At 38.8% G+C, this 19147-nt stretch overlaps 1 protein-coding gene across 42 annotated transcripts in view; it reads left to right on the top strand.

Annotated features, from left to right (window-relative positions):
- LOC109694780 (zinc finger protein 354B-like) overlaps window positions 1-19147 on the top strand; it is a 33395-nt gene that overhangs the window by 1931 nt on the left and 12317 nt on the right. For 6 of the 42 annotated variants that reach the window (XR_012442827.1, XR_012442823.1, XR_012442826.1 and 3 more), the window contains exons 3-8: window positions 4049-4188; window positions 4681-4773; window positions 5821-5952; window positions 6728-6943; window positions 8946-9064; window positions 16172-16339. Coding sequence is in view for 3 of the 42 variants with exons in the window: in XM_074058589.1 (XP_073914690.1) it covers window positions 4092-4188; window positions 4681-4773; window positions 5821-5952; window positions 6728-6915 (510 nt within the window). In the remaining 39 variants the exon portion in view is untranslated. Of the gene's footprint in view, window positions 1-457; window positions 523-1897; window positions 2121-4048; window positions 4189-4680; window positions 4774-5820; window positions 5953-6218; window positions 6288-6727; window positions 6944-8945; window positions 9068-16171; window positions 16340-19147 lie in introns of those variants that run through there. The other 36 variants (XR_012442850.1, XR_012442852.1, XR_012442853.1 and 33 more) reach the window with 21 other exon arrangements.

The raw sequence follows: 19147 nt of genomic DNA, 5'->3' as shown, positions 1-19147 counted from the left end.
CAATGCCTACCTTTTAGGGTAGATGACAGGATGACGTGAGTTAGTGCATGGAAAATGTTTAGCCCAGGGCCAGCACATAACCATTTGATATGTGGTTATTGTGGTAGCTGAATGATAGTGTATTAATAATAATACTTATTTTATAGAAATTCCTAAGGGCTGGAGTTGTGGTTCAATGGTAGAGTGCTTCCCTAGTATGTGGAAGACCCTGGGTTTGAGCCCCAGCATGGCAAAAAACAAAGCAAAACAAAAACCAACCACCACCACCACCACCACCACCAAAAACAAAAACACCCCCAAAAAACAAACCTCATAGAAACTACTGTACAGTGTTCCTGGGACCCAGAAAATACTTGTCCTTTCTCTACTCATCTTCGTCTGAATGTTTATTGAGTCTCTAGCATGCTACAGAATGCATTGAGGACTTTGTATTTGTTATTTCTCATTCTCACAACAGCATGGCAGTTGTCCCTGAAGAGGATATTGGCCTTGTCCTCTTCTCTTTAGCTTCACAGCCTTGAGGTAAATATGCTTCCTTTGCTTCACACTCCCACTGTGATGTGCTGCTTCAACATAGGCTCCAAAGCAGCAGGGCCAACCAATCATGGGTGGAAATCTCCAAAAGTATGAACCAAAATAAACCTTTGCTCTTCATAAGCTGATTATTTCAGGTATTTGTTAGAGGAATTAAAAGTTGACTAACACATCCTTGTTTTACATACATATAAGGAGACCAAGGCTCCAAGAAGTCAAGTATTCCAAGTTCATACTCAGGTGCATTTGGCTTTCAATCCATGCTTAGACTATTTGGCCACTCCTTTGGTACATCTTTCAGAGCATGGACAGACCCAGGCACATGTTCCCAAGGCATGTTAACAAAGTGGTATTATCTTTGGACCTATAAGTGTGGTGAGGTTTGATTCTCTGAGGATATAACCAGGACCTACCATTGTATGTTTAGGCTACTGTATTTGCTTTAAAGCTTTCCCATTCCATTTAACAAAGCCAAGTTGCTTTCTTGCCCAGACCCTTCATCTCCCTATCTGTGCCTGTTGTCCATGTGTCAGTATCATGTAACCTGGAGTAAAAAATTCAGTGATGGGAAATTTAAGATCAGAGAGAGAACAGAGACAATGCTGGGGTCAAGGTTGGAAAACTTCAGTTACCGTCCTGCAGCTGCTGTGTGAAGTGTGTGAGCTGAGTTCTTGGCTGCCCTTGTTCTTGTTCCTTGGCTCTAAAATGAGGATTGATGGTTTATGGTCGTACCTGTCCAGCTACAACTTGAGCTCAGGGTCTCTCATATGCCAGGCATGTGCTCTACCACTGAGCTACATCCCTAGCCCCTACATAGCTATCTGTCGTTGTTCAAATTATTTCATGCATTTTACTTGTCAATTGGGTTGTAAATTCTTTGAGAGCACAGATCACTCTTTTGGTATCAGGGGTGGGTAATTTTCTTCACTAATCAAGCAGTGCTGCAGAAGTTACTTCCTCTTGGTATCCTGTAACTGAATTCAGTTCACTTCAGGTAGATACTATCTACTAGAGTCAATGTCAGATCCTAGAGGTCGAGGACACAGTTCTACAAGACTGTCCTCACTTCAGATACCAGTTGCAAGTCTGGGCTGCCAGAACTGACTAACGCTGTAAGTTTGCCACCTCTGAGAGCAGCTTATAGAACTCATTCCAGCTCAGGGAAACACATTTCCTGGCTTAATATAAAAGATATTACAAAGGACACAGATGAAAAGATGCTTAGAGTGAGGTATGGGGCAAGAGTAGCAGAGCTTCCAAGCTCTTTCTGGCTGTTTGATGTGAATCTCCAGGAACCTCCCCGGGTTCAGCTGTCAAGACTCTGAATCTTGTTTTTCTGGATTTTATGGTGGCTTTATTACAGAGGCATCACTGAGTAAATCATATCTGGAGTCGGTCCAGGAGCCCCTGCATGGTCAACTCATTAGCATAGAAAAAGACATCACTCTGAAGATGCCAAGCATTTTAGGAGCTGTGCTATGAAATGACATGAAGAACAAATCCTAATATTGCAACATATGTAAAAAAAAAAAAAGGTGCAGTTACTCTTGCTACAACATCTGGAGATGATCTCTGGCAGTCCTTTGGTGTGTATCTATCAGAATCATTTTCTGTGTATATTTATTTATATGCATATTTATATGTATGTGTATTTTATCACTTTAAACTTTTGTTGTGGTAAAATGTACATACCACATAATTTACCATTTTAACCTCTTTGAATTCAGTGGCATTTTAAGCATGTACCTCAACATTATTGAACAACCACCACTGCTGTCCATCTCCATTGTATCTGTAGCATAAAATAACAATTCTGCTTTAAAGAAAGTAAGAAAATAGGGTGAGGAGAATAGAGAATGGCCCAAGTGGTAGAGCACTTGCCTAGCCACTGGAAGATCCTGAGTTCAAAACCTAGTACCTAAAAAAAAAAAGAAGGATATTAGAAATAGTTTATTCTGAGACAAATTGGAGTGGCCATGGCCTGGGAACACAAGATTCAAGTTACCCTTATTGATGTGCTCCAGCTGTGAAAGAGGTTGCATGAACTGTTATAGTAAAGAACAAAGGAAGTCACATAAATCAGTACAGTGTTGTGTAGTGGGTAGGCCATTACAGCAAAGGATGGAAATCTTTCCTGTGGATAGCAGATGTTCTATTACAGCATTCTTAGCCTGAGGGTTGGTGGAAGATAGAGTACTGTTCGCACTACATTTCAAGAGGCTGAATAAGAATGTTAGGTCAGATATAAAAGTAAAGTAAATAGCTACTTTTGTAAAGATCCTAAGATAGCCATGTCCTCCCAATCGTGGTGTTCTACTCAACTGAGGTCAAACTATCTATAGGGTCACTTAATACAAATACAGCTTCTTTAGAGAACTTCAACTCCATAAATACATTATCTTTTCTCTTAACCCTATGATGTAGGAATTAATATGTAAATTGCATATTGGTTAAGAATGGAGCCTAAGAAGGCTGGTAGACTGGAATTCCACTTCCAACACTGGCCAGCTGTGTGACTTAGGCAGACTTCTAATCTAGGTAGCTTTTTTCTTTCCTGGACTATAAACCATAATAGCAGCTTCTTCATAGGATTGTGGTAAAGATTAAATAAGTTATGTACCAAAGATTAGCATTTGTAACTAATTTCGGTCTTTAATGTTCATTATTACTGTCCTCAAGCTTGCGGAAGCAGACATTGTCTTGAGTTATTCAACCTAGTCTTCCTCGGTATTTAGGTAATTTCCATTTTCCACTATTACAAGCACCATAATAAGTATTCTTGTGCATGCAATTTTATGCTCTGTTGATTAGCATACAAATACAGTAATTGGTGAGTTGAAGAGTATACATATTTCTAAGCCTTTGAATATGAATAATCAAATCCTCATCAGAAAGATTATTCTAATTAGCACTCCCACTATTTGCCTTAGCCTCTCTATACACCTGTCTTAGAGGCTAACACAAGGCCAGTGTATTAGTTAACTTTCAATTGCTGTGACGGAATACTTGAGACAGTCAATTTAGGAGGAAATGTTTATGGTTTCAGTCCAGGGTTGCTTGGCCATATTGCCTTTTGGTCTGTGGCGAGGCAGAGCATCATGGCAGATAGCGTGCAGCAGATGCAACTGCTTACCTTGTGGCTGGGAAGGAAGGACTGGGAATGAAAGAGGCTAGGTCTCAATATCTCCCTCAAGGGCACATCTCCTAAATTCCTTCTACTAAGTCCCACCTTCTAAAGGTTCCACTACAACCTGGTCCCAGTAGTACCACAGGCTGGTGACCAAGCCTTTAATACATGGACTATGGGAGACTTTAGAGATTTATACTATAACAGCCAGTTTCATATTTTGTGCTGTTCACTGTGTATTTTTCTCTAGTTAAATATTCATTAAATAAATGACCCGGACCCTTCAGCATCTTGAATGGCATCAGCAGCATTTCATGGTAGCCTGTCCCCCTTCCCCCACTATGTGAGGGCTAGTTCTGGGTAAGCTGGAATGGCTCATCTTTACAGATGTCAGTGACATTTGAGGACATGACTGCATGCTTTAATTGAGATGAGTGGAGAAAGCTGGATCCTTCTCAGAGAAGCTTATACTGGAATCCTCAGAGAAGCTTGTATGCTAGAGAACTACAGACACCTGGCCACACTGGGTAAGGAAATTCCCCTATAGATAAAGAAATCAGATGTGAGAGCTCTCAGCAACTACTTTTCTGAAGAAAATCTTGGGACATCATAAGAGTTTAGCTGAGTGTTGCCTTAGGATTATACCGATCAGATCTCTGTAACTAAATGTTGAAAGCATACAGCTTATGGAATTGCCATATGTACAGAAATGGAGAAGGTGTATTGATAGTTATCCCCATCCCTCCATATGTTATCACATTAGAAGTTTCTTCATGGTTCAGACATCACTGCCCTAGCAGTAATTGTTCTGTGGTTTGTTTATCTCTCAGCAGAGGGTTATATACAGTCTCTTGATTTACCTTTCCCGCTTGCTTTTTCTAGAAGTCAGCAAACTTTTTCTTTAAAGGACCAGGTGATAAATTTTAGGCTTTGCAGGGCACATGTGATCTCTGTAACTTACTTCTCTTAGTCTTTTTGGTTTTCTTAATGTTTTAAGTGTTAATTTTGTCTATGAGCAGGACTCCCATTTATCAAACCAAAGGTGATCTCTGTATTGCAGCAAGATCATCCCTGGAAGGCAGAGAAGGAAAGGCCTGGAGACTTTGCTTTTGGTGAGTGAGTGTTTGTACCAGTCTAATTAATAAGAGTGTGCAACTTAGAGTATTGGTTGGAAAACTTCAGATTGTGAGTCCTCAAGAAGTGATGGGGGAGCTGGGCATGGTGGTACATGCCTGTAATCCATCTACTCAGGAGGTGGAGGCAGGAGGATTCTGAATTTGAGGCCAGCTTGGTCAAAAGTTAGCAAGCTCTTATCTCAGAAACAAAAGGGCTGGGTACATAGTTCAAGTGGTAGTGCACTTGTCTAGAAAGTGTGAGGCTCAGGGTTCAATTCCCAAATACTGAAAAAGAAAGAAAAGAAGAAGAAGAAATGATGGAGGCTGCAGATGTAAGCACCTATCTAGCAAGTGCAAGGCCCTAGGTTCAATCCCTAGCACTGAAAAAAAAAAAAGTGATGGGGAAGAGAAAAGCCCAGGATCCTATACATGAGCTTGCTCTCATTCTCTTGTAACCACTTAAATGCATCTCTCAGAATCTGTTTTCTTGTTCTTTCCTTTTATTTCTGAGGAGGCTGCATTTTTATGTGTTCACTGAAGAAACATGGTGTAGTTAGGGATTATTCTAGATGAAGCTTGTGTATATAAAAAGGAGATGAGTTAGGAAACAAGGTTGGAATGCTATGTAAGGGCCACATTGTAAGTACTTCAAGTACACTTCTAAGAGATTTGAACTGCCCTGTGGATGACTGGAAATATTTGAGGTATTTAAATAGAGCATTATATAATCCTTGATAGTTTAGAAAAGCAAACCTCCATTTGATGATAGGATTTTATTACCTGTATTGATTTCTTGTGCTCTGGTGCTGGCAGTGTTAGAGATTGTATCCACTGTCTTGTTCATGTTAGGCAAGTGCTCTACCACTAAGCTATACCCTCAGCCCCTTATTAATTTTTGATAGGAAGACTTGAGAAGTTTAATATATATGATCAATTTTAAATACTATTTAACTCTGTAACAGTTTTTTTTTTTTGTGAGAACTAAGTAGACCTCTTAATGTAATATCAAAAATTTTGTAATACTTTTATTCATCACTGCTTTAGAATGTGGTCTATCCCTTGGGAGGCTGAGACAGGAGGATCTCGAGTTCTTCCAGGCCAGCCTGGGCAACATAAGGAGACCCTGTCTCATAGAAAAAGAATTGTTTCCTTTTCCATCTATCCCACAAGCACATTGTAAGTGTACTGTCTGGGTTTTATAATGTGAGTGTTTAATGGGAAAATACTTTTTTAAAAGGCAAATGTTATTGTGAATAATTCTGGAGGAAATCAATGTAGTTCAGCTACATAAATTTTTTGCCTGGCAATTTGAACACTTTTTACTATTGATTTTTTTAATCCTAAATAAAAATGTTTCAATAGTTACTAAGAAGGGATAGATTAACATTTGCCTTTTCAAAGTGATGATCATTGTGTTGAAAAACTTGGTTCTGTTTTTCCAGCAGTTGCCCATGGCTACCTCTGATACAATAGTGAGATGCTGTTCATTCAGGACCCACATCAACCCTTTTGTAAGATTTCTTCACCAAAGGAGGTGGAACTGTATTTCAATACACAATGTCAATAGTGTGAGGAACTGCTGAATAAAAACCATACCACATGTGGAAAAGAAAGATTTATTAGGAACCAGACTGCAGGGCTGTCACTCTTTTGGGTTCAGAGTGCAGCGGCTTGGCTGAAATGGGTAGTGGAGGAGGCCAAGCCATGGGGGAGGGAGAGAGTCTCTGGTCTCCGATTATCTGTGATCACCAGATGGAACAGGTCGATATGCTTGGCTAGTTGAGTAACTGGAAGTTCCTGAGATTTTGCAAGCAGAGCAGGGAAGCAAGCAGGGGAGTTTGGCAAGCAGTAATAAAATCAGGGGGTCTGGTTTCAGTGTTAGCCCTGGGACCTTCTGCCTGCTGCAAGAATGCCAGGGACCTAACATTCCAGCTTTTTGTTGGTATTCCAGGTGCTGACCGATCTTGCTGCTTCATGCTGAGTGGGGGCATCGTTAAGGGGGCTTTGGCTGGAATTTGGAAATTTGTGAGGACCCCAGGAGCAGAGGGTGACGGTTTTTCCCAGGCTTCATTTGCAGACAAGGCCAGTTGTTGGGAAGTCTGTCTCCTGAGTTCCCTGAATGATCCTGGAGGCATCTAGGGTTAAAGAGCATTTTCCTGGTTTAAGGGTTTGTATTTCCATAGCATCATTACATGTGCAGCTGTTTTCTTTCTATAGTAGCCTCCATAATGGACTCAATAGATTGTATAACCAAGGGAAGGAAGCAGGGAAGTAGTATGCATGCTTCCAGAATTAGGCTCACTGCCCCACCAGTGTTTTAAATTCACCTATGGCACAAAATCGAGAGCCAGATGAGGACTAAGACCTTATGTAGGAGTGGAAGAGGGAGAGAGTTTGCAGGAGAGACGTAGCTGTGTGGGGCCCAGCGGTACGCAAGAATACTCATCCTTTGCTGTAGTGGAAGAGTCTGAAGTTGGTGGGCAATGTTTTATACTTGAAAGGTGCTGCCACTGGGGGATCCTGTTGAACTTGACAGCAGTGGGTGTTGTGAGGATGAGCAGATGAGGTCTGGTCCACCTAGGTCCCAATGGAGAGGGTCGAAGATCCTTGAGGAGAACAAGATCCCCTGGCTTAACAGAAGTTGTAAAAGGGTCCTCTGAGGGGTGGGCAGGATCTGGTCTGCATGCTCTCTGAGAAGTTCCCAGAGGAGGTTAAGATAAGGTAGATAGTCAGCCAGAGGAGCAGAGTCTGTTGGAGGCCAGGCCCAAGAGGTCTGTGAGGCCTCCACTCTGTTGAGAGTGGGAATGGGAGACTGACCTACCTTGCAGAGACAAAGAGGGGCAATTGTCCTTCCAGTGTCTACTCTGGCCACATCGTGGACAGGGTCCTGGCCTGTGGGCAAGGTGAAGGGCAGTTTTTTGCCCAGTGTCTTGTCTGGTTGCACTTGAAGCGGGGCCCTGAAGGTATGTGTTGTTGTCTAGCCCATCTCGAAGTTGGAGGAGGTAGCCTCAGGGCAGCTGCCAAGGGCTGGTGAAGTGGCTCAAGTGGTAGAGCACCTGCCTAGCAAGTGTGAGGCCCTGAGTTCAAACCCCAGTACCACCAAAAAAAAAAAAAAAATCCAATCTCAGGGCAGCTGCCAAGAGCTGGGCCTTTTGCTGGTATCGGGCCTTGTCTTGGTTATTAAATACCTTAAATGCCATTTTCACAAGATCTCCCCTGGGGGGTTTGAGGGCCATCCCCTGCCTGTTTAAGTTTTCTTTGAATATCGGAAGGATTGGGAAATAAAATGAGAGTTGAGAATAATTATTCCATCCTTGGAAGATGGGTCTCATGCCAAGTCATATCATATGCTTGGGTTAGGTATTTAAATTCTTTAATATAGGAGGCTGAGTCATTAGAGAAGGAGCCAAGTCCACTTTCAATTTGAGAGAGCTCAGTCATGGAAAAGGGCACATGAACTCTGATAATACTGTCAGCTTCTGCCACCTCCTGGAGTGGGTATAGATGGGCTGAGTGTGCTTAGGAGGAAGTGTGGGAGCGGTTATGGGATGTGGGTGGGGAGGAGAAAGATGAGGGTGTAGCAGGGGCTGAGGGCAATGCTGGCGGTGTTGGGTTCTTGAGAAGCCGATGGCTCAGGGTCAATTGTGATCACTGTAGAAGGGGTATAGGGTGGCAGATGTTTGGAGGTTTGAGCAATTTTTTTTAAATTGCATTTTAGAGCTGGTACATGCTCAGTTTTGGAAGCATTCTTTTTCTTTCATGCATGTGCCTGACAAGCGCTCTTCCACTGAACTACATCCCTAGCTCCTGAAGCTTTCTTTAGACATTGTTTAGAAAACACTTCAAATTGCCTGCAAACTTTTGTACATACTTTCTAGTATTTTTACATGCTACTTCCTAAGCAATTACATGTAACTTTATATTATATACAAGTAATAGTTTGGATTTCTGAATTGTTGTCTTTCAGTGACTGTTTGGCTCATGTGCAGTGTTTCCCCTTGGGGAGGATATGTTTTTGTGGTAGAGGAACATTGGCTGGCTTAAAGAGTTGTTTATGTTGGGCCACTTTCCATAATATGAATTAGATGTTGGCTTGTAAGCTTAGCAGATATTTCATGTGCGTATGTATGGGCAAACTTGACAAAACACTCTTCTTAATTTGTTTTTAGGCGTCCTGAAAATGCTAGCACAAAAGTTGGCTTTATAACATTTGGCAACAGAATTCATTTCTGCAGTTTTCAAGAAGGTCTCTCTCAACTGCAGATGCTAATGGTTTCAGATATTGAAGGTATGTGTTTTATACTTATATTTATTGAATGAACTACCTTAGGAATTTTCCATTTCAGAAGTATTTCTTGACTGTTTGGCAAATTAACAATGCATGCTGTGGGTCTATTCTAAGAATGAAAAGCTTGACTATAAACTCATTAGATTGTTGGAGTTATAAGAGTACTTCAGTCCAATTTCTTTTTTTTAGAAAAGAGAAAACAGGGAGATAAAGTAAATCTGAACAAGGAAACAAAGACAAATTAATGTTAGAATTCAGATTAAATTTAGGATTCTTTTCCTTTTCTTCCCATTTATCAGTTCATTCAGGAAGTGATGGAGGGCTGTGGATATAGAGCATTTGCCTTTCATGTACAAGACCCTGGGTTCAGTCCCCAGTACCAGAAAAGCAAAAAACAACATAAGCATTTGTGGATAGACATGAAGACCAAAAAATTGTATAGAGTTCAGAAATAAACCATAAGCTGATTTTTTTTTTCCAGTTGAATTTTTTTCTTTTTCCACATTCCACCTGTGTTTGTCAATTGATTTTTTTTTGAGGTACTGGGATTTGAACTTAGGGCTTTTGTGCCCTAGGCATGGTGATGCATATGTGTGATCTCAGCTGCTTAGAAAGTGAGGTGGGAGGATCATGAGCTCGAGGTCAGCCTGGGAAAAGTCACTGAGACCTACTTCAAAATCGAACTCAGAATAAAAGGGCTATACCCAGTCCTTTTGTGTTTATTTTCCATCCCCAGTACCTAGAGAAAAAACCCTTTAGTGGGTGGGAATGTAGCTCAGTGGTATTGGGTTCCAGCCCTAACAACAGAAAAAAGAGAAAAGCCAAACAAGCTTTTGTACATCAGAGGACACTATTTAGAGAATGAAAAATCAGCCACAGAATGGGAGAAAATGTTTGTAAATTATGTATCTAATAAAGAATTTAATATGTACAATGCATAAATAATTATATCTCAAAACAGTAACAAAACACGATTAAAAAATGGGCAGAGGACTGTTCTAGACATTTTTCCAGAAAGAACATATACATGGGCCAATAAGGGCATGAAAAAATGTTCAGTATCTTTAATCATTAGGAAAATGTAAGTCACAATGACAATGAGAGCTGGGGATGTAGCTCAGTGGCAGAGTGCTTGCTTTGCATGCTCAAGGCCCTAGGTTCAGTCTTCAGCACAAAAAACAAAACAAAAATCCACAAAAAGTTACCATGAGGTAACTACTTTATATCCATCAGGAGGTTGACTAGTTTTTTGAATTATTTTTTCTTGCTGTATGGGGCTTGAACTCAGGGCCTACACCTTGAGCCATTCCACCTCCATCAGTTTCTTTTTGTGATGGCTTTTTTCCAGATAGGGTTTCACAAACTATTTCCAAGTCTGGCTTCAAACTGTGAGCTTCCTGATTTCTGCCTCCTTAGTGTCTAGGATTATAGGCACTGGCACCTATCAAATGTTGGCAAGGTGTGGCAACACTGCAAACTGTGTATTGATGGTGGGAATGGAAAATGGTACAGCTAAAATAGAAAACAGTTTTGATGCATAATACAATGTGGATGAAGCTTAAAGATTTTGCTAAGCGAAATAAGCCACCCCCCCCCAACATATTATGATTCCACTTATGGAAGGTATCTGTTGTTGTTTATGTGCTGGACCTGGGTGACTGGAGCTGTAAAAGATGAGGGGACTACTGAGTCTTGCTCAATAGCCACTTTAATGAAGATCATTTCTGCTTTTTATAAACTCCTTTTTCACAGAGAACATTTGGTCAGAAAAAGCATGCCAAGTATTATGTGTCAAGGTTACATTAGTACAGGGAAGCACAGTTTAAAAATTAACTCTTTGTTATGTCTCTTTTTAAATGGGAACAGAGAAGCAGGAAAAGCACGATGAGCATAACCTTATTTACATCTGAAGGACACAAAGCCATCTGGGGAACCTTGAGCACTGTTATTTTTCTGGACATTCTAGTTCTGAGGCCTTTGCCTCAGTTCCTTGGTTTTCTCACAAGGCCAGATACCAAATCACACAGGCACATTCTGGTCCTGAGACCTTTGTTTCAGTTCCTTGGAGCTTTCTCACAAGGCCAGATACCAACTCACAGATGCACAGTCTGGTCCTGAGGCCTTTGCCTCAGTTCCTTGGGGGTTTCTCACAAGGCCAGATACCAACTCATACAGGCACAGTCCCATTGCTGGCTCCGACAGGTATCTGCAATAGGCAAATTCACAGAGACAGAAAATAAGATGGAGATTATTAGTAACTGGGGGAAAGGGATCTAGGGAATTATTTGTGGGTACAGAGTTTCTGTGTGGAATGATGAAAACTTTCTGAAAATAAATAATGATGATGGTTACATTGCATTATGAATTGTACACCTAAAATAGTTAAGATGGTGAAGTTTATATATTGTGTATATTTTATCACATGAAAAAATTAACTTGGGCTGGGGGTTTAGCTCAGAAGTTCAGTGCTAGCCTATCTTGTATGAGGCCATTGGTTTAATCCTTAGCACTGCAAAATTCTTTTTATAGTTACTCAAAGAGGATCATAATGCCAAGTGTGAGATTAAAAGTATAAATGTGTTAGGAGAAAACATAGAAGTGAATCTTGGATTCTTAGATACAGTATCAAAAGTATTGGCAACAAAAGGAAAAAATATACAAATTGGTCTTTTTCAAAATTAAAGTTTTGTGCTTTGTAGAACACATCAAGTAGGCAGGTGTGGCATACCTCTGAAGTCCCAGTACTTGAGCCAAGCCTGAGCAACATAGCAAATTCAATACCAGCCTGAGCTACACAGTGAGACCCTGTCTCAAGAAAACAAAAAAAATATCATCAAAACAGTGAGAAAACAGGCTGGGAGTGTTGCTGAGTGGTAGAGCACTGGTCTGGCATGAGCAAAGCCCTAAATTCAATCCCCAATACCACAAAAAATAAAGTGAAAAGACAACCCACAAAATGGGAGAAAAATATTTGCAAATCATATCTGATATCTTGATTACCTAAATAACTTCTGTAATTTAACAATAAAAATAAAATAGCAGACATGAAGCAGAACGGTTGCAATATGTACCTGAGTCAGCTTTCCATATATGGCTCTTTGGACCCTTGCAGGTAGTGCTGTAATACTAGAGAGGTAGCTTTTCTTTAAGTATGGGACATTTACTTGTGTCATTGTCAGTGTATTTGCAACATCTTTTTTTTTTTCCTTTATTCATTTATTCATATGTGCATACATTGTTGGGGCCATTTCTCCCCCTGCCCCTCTCCCCTCCCTTTTACCCTACCCCTTTGCTTCCAGGCAGAACCTGTTCTGTCTATTCTCCAATTTTGTTGAAGAGTAGACATATTGTAACATCTTTAACAATGAAATTTTGCTGAAAATAATTATTTCCGTATTCTTTCAGTTTTCTTTTAACCTATGCCAGAAAATGTATTCGTAAATTTAAATGAAAACAAAGAGATAAGGCACATTTTCCTATCTGCCATGGTTCATTTAAATATCAAAGGCATGTTTTTAAAGTAACTGTAAGGAAAGTTTTCATTCTTTCCTTGACATTTCTAGGATATGCAGCATTTTGCTGACCATTTTTTAAGCCTACTGCAGCAAGTTGTTGTAGAAGAATAGAATATAAGCCTCTTTTGGAAGGAAGAATAACCTGAAGACCTGTCCTGCCAGCCTCATGGGAGGTGGGAGGATTACTGGGAGATGCTGCTGGTTACTACCGGGAAGCATTTTAGCCAGGCTGCTCTCAGTGACCTTTCCTTTTCTGATTCATAGACTGTTATTGGGATCAGTTCAGAAGAAATTCTTATTACATGCCTAGAAATTGGGAAGGCAATACAGTGCGAGGTAAACAGAATGTGTCTGAAAGGGGGTATTGTGTACCCTATACATGTATACATGCTGTGGGAGTAACATTTTAACTAGCAAGTCTATAGTCTCTGCTCTTGGCAGGTGTCACTGTGCCATAGTGAGGAGTATTTTTCTCCATTAATTCTGTTTTTACAACCTGAAGAGGTAGTTGGTTTTTATTTATTTATTTATTTTTTTAATAGTAATTTGACTACTTGGCAAATTACTGGAGATCTTAGATTGCAACAAGGAAGAGTTAACTCACTTTGTAACTTAAACATTCCCAACTTTTAATTAAATTTAATCGATTTGATATTTTAATTAAAAATTAAAACAGTATATAAGTAGTGTGTGATCTCTTCCAGGTAGTCTGTTACTATCCATTTTCCATCATGAGCACAAACCAGTCCAAGTACAGAAATTACAGAAGGAACTACCTCATTCTAGAGAATGGCTTTGAAGCAGTAGAGAGGGTTCTGTGACCAAAGTTGGAAACACTGTTTTTCCACATAGGAGGAAATATTTAAATACTGTTTTTTTTTTAAAATACCAATAAATATTCATGTTTTCACCTGGTCTTCTCTTAAAGACTCTGTTAAGATTCTTTGCTGACTTCATAATATTCAATTAAGAAGTGAGAAGAAACACTTTGATTTATAGTGAATATATTAAAAAATATGGCATTATACACTTTAAAATGGTGAATTTTATCATATGTAACTTATCTCAATTTTTTAACGAAGGAGCCCATGTTCCCAAGGAAAGTAAAACTGTGTTAGTTTTGGATTTTCTAATTGTCCTTGTGGAACAATAGTAGTAGATCTTTTTTCTTTTCTTTTTTGATACCAGGTAATGGTATGTTGCCCAGGGTGGAGCTGGGACTACAGGTGTATATCACCACACCTGATTTTTAATTTTGTTTTTGTCTCCATGCTTGGTTTCAAACTCAGGGTCTTTTGCTCGGTCACTAATTGCTATACTACCTGAACCATGCCTCTAGTCCTCTTTTCATTTTAATTAAACAATTATTTATTCTTTCAAGTTATGGTAAAATACTCATAATATACAATTGGCCATTCCAACCTATTTTTAATTAATTTGTGAGTTTTTTTGAGGTAGGGTTTCATTGTGTCACCCAGGCTAGCCTAAAACTCACGATTCTATTGCCTCCGCAGGTACATTAAAAAAATTTTTTTTCTGCCATGCTGGGAATTGAACCCAGTACTTACACATACTAGATAAACACTCTGCAACTGAGGTATACCTCAACCCTCTTTTTTTCCCCTTTGGTTGTAAGGGTTTGAACTCAGGGTCTTGCCATTCCCAGGAAGCACTCTACCTACTACTGAACTATACCCCAACCCTTTAACCTTTTTTGGTTGTACTGCGATTTGAACTAAGGACCTTGTGGTTGTAAGGCAGGTGCTCTTCAATTGTGCCACACCTCTAGCCTCTTAAACATTTTTAATTGCGTGACTTAGTGACCTTTTCAACATTATATCCATCTCCAGAAGTAGCACATCCTTTAATTTCCACTCTATTTCTCCGCTTTTCATTTTTCCATGTTTTGAACCTTCTCATTTTTTATTCATACAACATTTTTGCTCCACAAGGGGGAGTTAGGCAATTATTTTTAAAGCAAAAATTATAGGAACATATAGAAAATATAAGTAAGGATCCACTGATGGATCTATTGGTCAAACTATTTGCCTGTATGACATTCTCTGTTACCCCTAACTGTAAGAATGCAGTCTTCCTGAATTCATTTGCTCATTCTAATGATTTTTCAGCTTTTGTATTTTTGGAGGGGTGGTGCTGGATATTGAACCCAGAGCCTCATAGACACTAAGCATGTGCTGTACCACCAAGCTATATACCAAGCCCCACCAAGCATCCACATTTATTGGATGCTGTTCATTCATTCAAGATCAGAAGACTTCAGAAGTATTTATTTCTGCAGCTGTTGACTGTTAATTAGGGGGAAATGTACATATTAAAAGTGCTTAATAATTTTTCTACTTGGCAGATCAGAGGCTATGTATATTACTTTACAGGGCTGAGGTCCTGGCTCAAAGTGCTTGATTTGCAAGTGCTAGGCCGAGTTCAAATTCTAGTATTACCAAAACAAAAAGTAAAGTCAAAGAGCCTGGGCATATGCTAACAAATTAGTCTTTTGCCTCCTCTAGAGTGGAAAACTTAGCAAAACTGTGTGGTTAAATTGCTTAGCTCTTTATTTTTTATGATAAAGTTCAAGTGCATGTTTAGCTTGAGGCTCGGAGTTCAATCCCAGCACCACAGGGTGACAAAAATGAGGAAGTACTAAACATGTTAAAGAAAGGAAACCAAACATTACTCAGTATGTACAATTGTATCATTTATTTTCCCTTCAAAAGTTTGCCCAGAGATAGGTAAACATATATTTTAGTCTTAATTTGAAATAAAGTTGAGGCTCTCAAAATCATGCTCTTTTAAAACCACATATTGGGCATGTATTTTTCTGTATATTCTTCTTTTTCTTTCTGACTGCTGTTTGGGTTTAATGTTGGTTTTTATGTATCTGTTTTTCTTTAAAAATATGTATATATCCATGTACACACATTATCGCTAAAACTAAATACCTTCTGGATTACCTGAATGTACACACAGAAACTACATCCTTGTGTACTTACTGGAACCACTTTGGTGAATAGCATCACTTCCTGTACATTTATATACTTAGGTACAACTACATGTAAAAAACATAGCATGGTGTGTTTGCATAAATAACAGACTTAATAAATCTTGAAGATCCTTTCACTTTAGTTTGTATAAGTCTATCTTATTCTACTTAACTTCTACCTGATATTCACTCAAATGAATAAATCACTATGTAGTTATTTTCTTACTGATAAGCAGTGATGGTGATCTTTACTTTTGTGCTGCGACCAAAGATCTGTTTAAAAAGTCTTTGCAGAAATAAATGTAGCACGTGAATGGGTATATTTGTAGGAGGAATTCTTAGATAAGAAATTGCTAAAGTTCAAATAACTATCCATTTAAAATGTTATTAGGTATGGTCATATTGTCCTCCAAGAAAGTTTTTTAAAAAAATTTGTATCCTTACCTTCATTTAAGAAGATACCTGACCACATCAACCTCACTAAATATTCTGTGTTATCTGCACAGTTTTTCTATCTGAAAATTGACTAAGATGAAATGTAAATATTCAGAAACAGGCATAAAAAAGTGATTTTGATAATTTCCTCTCTTCTAGATCTTGTCATTCACACATTCCATGGAAACTTCTTTGTCCACTCCACAAACTTCCTGTCTCTGCCAATGTCATCTCAAATGTGCATAGTACAGACATCAGTGGAACACAGCTTTACTGACACTCAGTTGGTTTCTTTTTAGTCAGCACTCCTATATCCATGAAGGTGAAGTAAGTTTCCATTTGCTTGCTTTCATAGTTGCAAAAACCACATGAGCTATCCTGTAATTGCATAGTGCAGCAGTGCTAACTGTATTCACATTATCATAGTAAAGTTTGTGGGTGTGGAACATCTCCTATGTCCTATGATAAATTCTCTTAGGAGAGATTAATAATGTTAAGTCAAGAGAGTATTTGGTCATAGCAACTTTGTTGCTGTTCTTGGTAAAGACACAGTGTTTTTATTTCCGTAGATCATTTTACTAATTCACAGATACTCTTTATTTTTTTGAGACAGGATCTTGCTACATAGTCAAGGCTGGCCTCAAACTGGCATGTTCCTCCTGCCTCAACTGCTCAGGTCCTGGCATTACATGCATGGGCCTCCACAGCTGGTTATAAATATTTGTTGAGAGACTGTTATGGTAAGCAGTTTAAAAATCCCTTTATTGAGCTGGACTGTAGCCAGTAAACTGGGGAGCCTGGGGCAGGAGGATCAATTGAGCCCAGGAGTTCTAGACTAGTGTGGGCAACATAGGGTACCCTGTCTCAAAAAGAACAAAATCCTTTTCTTTGGAGACCTTAATTCTAGTAGCAAGTCAGATAGTAAACAGGATAAATAATTATTTAATATAATAGTTAAGGACAAAAGTAGAGTGCACAAATGATGTAAGTAGTGCTTGGGTTGATAATTTAAGATAATAGCCAGGGGAAGACTTTGCCAAGGGGAAATTTGAAGAAAGTTTTGAAATGCTGGAGACAGAAAGCACTTTTTAAGGGTGGAATTTATTCATTTCTAATTATAGTTTGTATCTTATCCTAAGGTGATGTGAGGCATGTTCTTTTTAAATATTCTTAAAATACTTCTTAAATACCTTTAAAATATTTTTGTTGGTATTTGGGCTAGAACTCAGGGCCTCTCATTTGTTAGACAGACACCTACCACTTAAGGCATTCTCTGAGGCCTGAATTTACTTTATTTAATTAAGAAATTTACTACTCTCACACTGGAACCCTCTTTTATCTCCTTAGCCAGGTGTGGTAGTCAGGCCTGTAATCCCATAAGTTGGGCTCTGAGGCAGGAGGATTGGAAATTGGAGGTCAACTTTGGTCATATAGCCATACCCTGTCTCAAAAACAAAACATTAAAAAAAAAAATCATGAGTGGTGGTGTGTTGTCTACTCAATTGTTATAGCAGCTCCAAATCTATGAATAGTGTGTAATAAGGACATTTAAATAAAATGCTTAGTGTTAGGAAAATTCATCTTGTTTATGAATTGTAAACATAAAAGTAAATTTGATTTCTGAGCTAGAGGTGGTGGCACTGCTTACTTGTAACCCAGGTGTTCAGGAGGTAAAGAGAGGAGTATGTTGTTTGAGCCCAGCAGAGGCAAAGTTAGTGAGACCCTATCTGAAATATAAAATAAAAACAAGGACTGGGATGTAGCTCAGCATATACGTCACCCTAGACTTGAACCCTAGCACCAGAGAAAGGAAAGAACAGGGCTGGTTGAGTGGCTCAAGGGGTTGAGTGCCTGCCTAGTAAGCTACTTAGTTTTTCCTGTCTTCTTGAACATATGGAATAGAGTTATGATAAGTGTTTTAAAATTCTCATCTACTAACTCAAACATTTGTTTGATTTCTGTATCTGTTTCCATTGATTTTAATTGAATGCCAGAAATTGCAAACATTACCTGACGGTGTTTGCATTGGTTATTCTTGAACTTTTCCTGGGTTGCGGTTATGTTACTTTGAAAAAATATATCTATATACTAATGTAATTTAATATAAAAACGCCATTGAAAGAACATACCAGAGCAAAGGCAGTTAGTGATTCTTCTTGTAAGACATGAATAAATGAGAGACCATTATGGGTTGAATTATATCCTTTCAATATTATATATTGAATTTTACTCCTCAGTGTGACTTTATTTATCATTTCAGTATTATATATTGAATTTTATTCCTTAATGTGACTTTATTTAGAGATAGGGCCTTTAGAGAGATAATTAAGGGTAAATGATGTCGTAAGAATGGGGCTCTAATTCAGTAGAACTGCTATTCTTATAAGGAGGGCATAGAAACCACAGATCTCTCTCTTTACTCACCCAGAGGAAAGGCTACATGAGGACACAATAAAAGTATAGTCAAATCTGCCAGCACCCTGATCTTGCAATGTCAGCCTTCAGAACTGTGAGAAAATAAATTTTTGTTGTTTAAGCTAAAAAAAACACACAAAAAAAGTAGTGGCATAAAACAAAGTGGTACACACAGAGTTCTGTCTTTAGACACATTATTTATTTGACAAAAACAAAAACAACACAAAAAAGCTGAGTGCTAGAAGTATTTCCAATTTTAGATATCTTCAAATTTTTGAATATTTGCATGTACAAAAATGAGATATCTTAGGAATAAGATCAGATTTTACCACACAATTTACTTGTGTTTCCATACACTTTACAGACATCACCAAGAGATTATTTTATATGATATTTTAGTGTGCATTCATTCATTTTGATTGCCACCCTACTTCTTACGTGGAAGGTGTGGGAGTTTCCTCTTATGGCATTGTATTGTTGCTTGAAAGTTGTCAGATTTTGTATAGTAGAGGTGTTGTCGCTCAACCTGTAGTGTGTAGACTTTTGAGTCTGGCTATCTTTACTTAGCATAGTGTATTTGAGATTCATCCATATGCTGTTTCTATTAGATGTATAATTCTTTTTATTCCTATGTAGGTTTCTGCTGTACCCAGTTTGTTTATTCACTGCCTTGGTGTGCTTAGCATGCTTAAGGTGCTGGGTTAGGATAGATAGATGATA

Source organism: Castor canadensis, chromosome 16 (genome assembly GCF_047511655.1).
Source record: "Castor canadensis chromosome 16, mCasCan1.hap1v2, whole genome shotgun sequence".
In the NCBI taxonomy this organism is placed as follows: Eukaryota; Metazoa; Chordata; class Mammalia; order Rodentia; family Castoridae; genus Castor; species Castor canadensis.
Note: the sequence above shows the minus strand (reverse complement) of the source record. Positions and strands in the feature narration are given on the sequence as shown.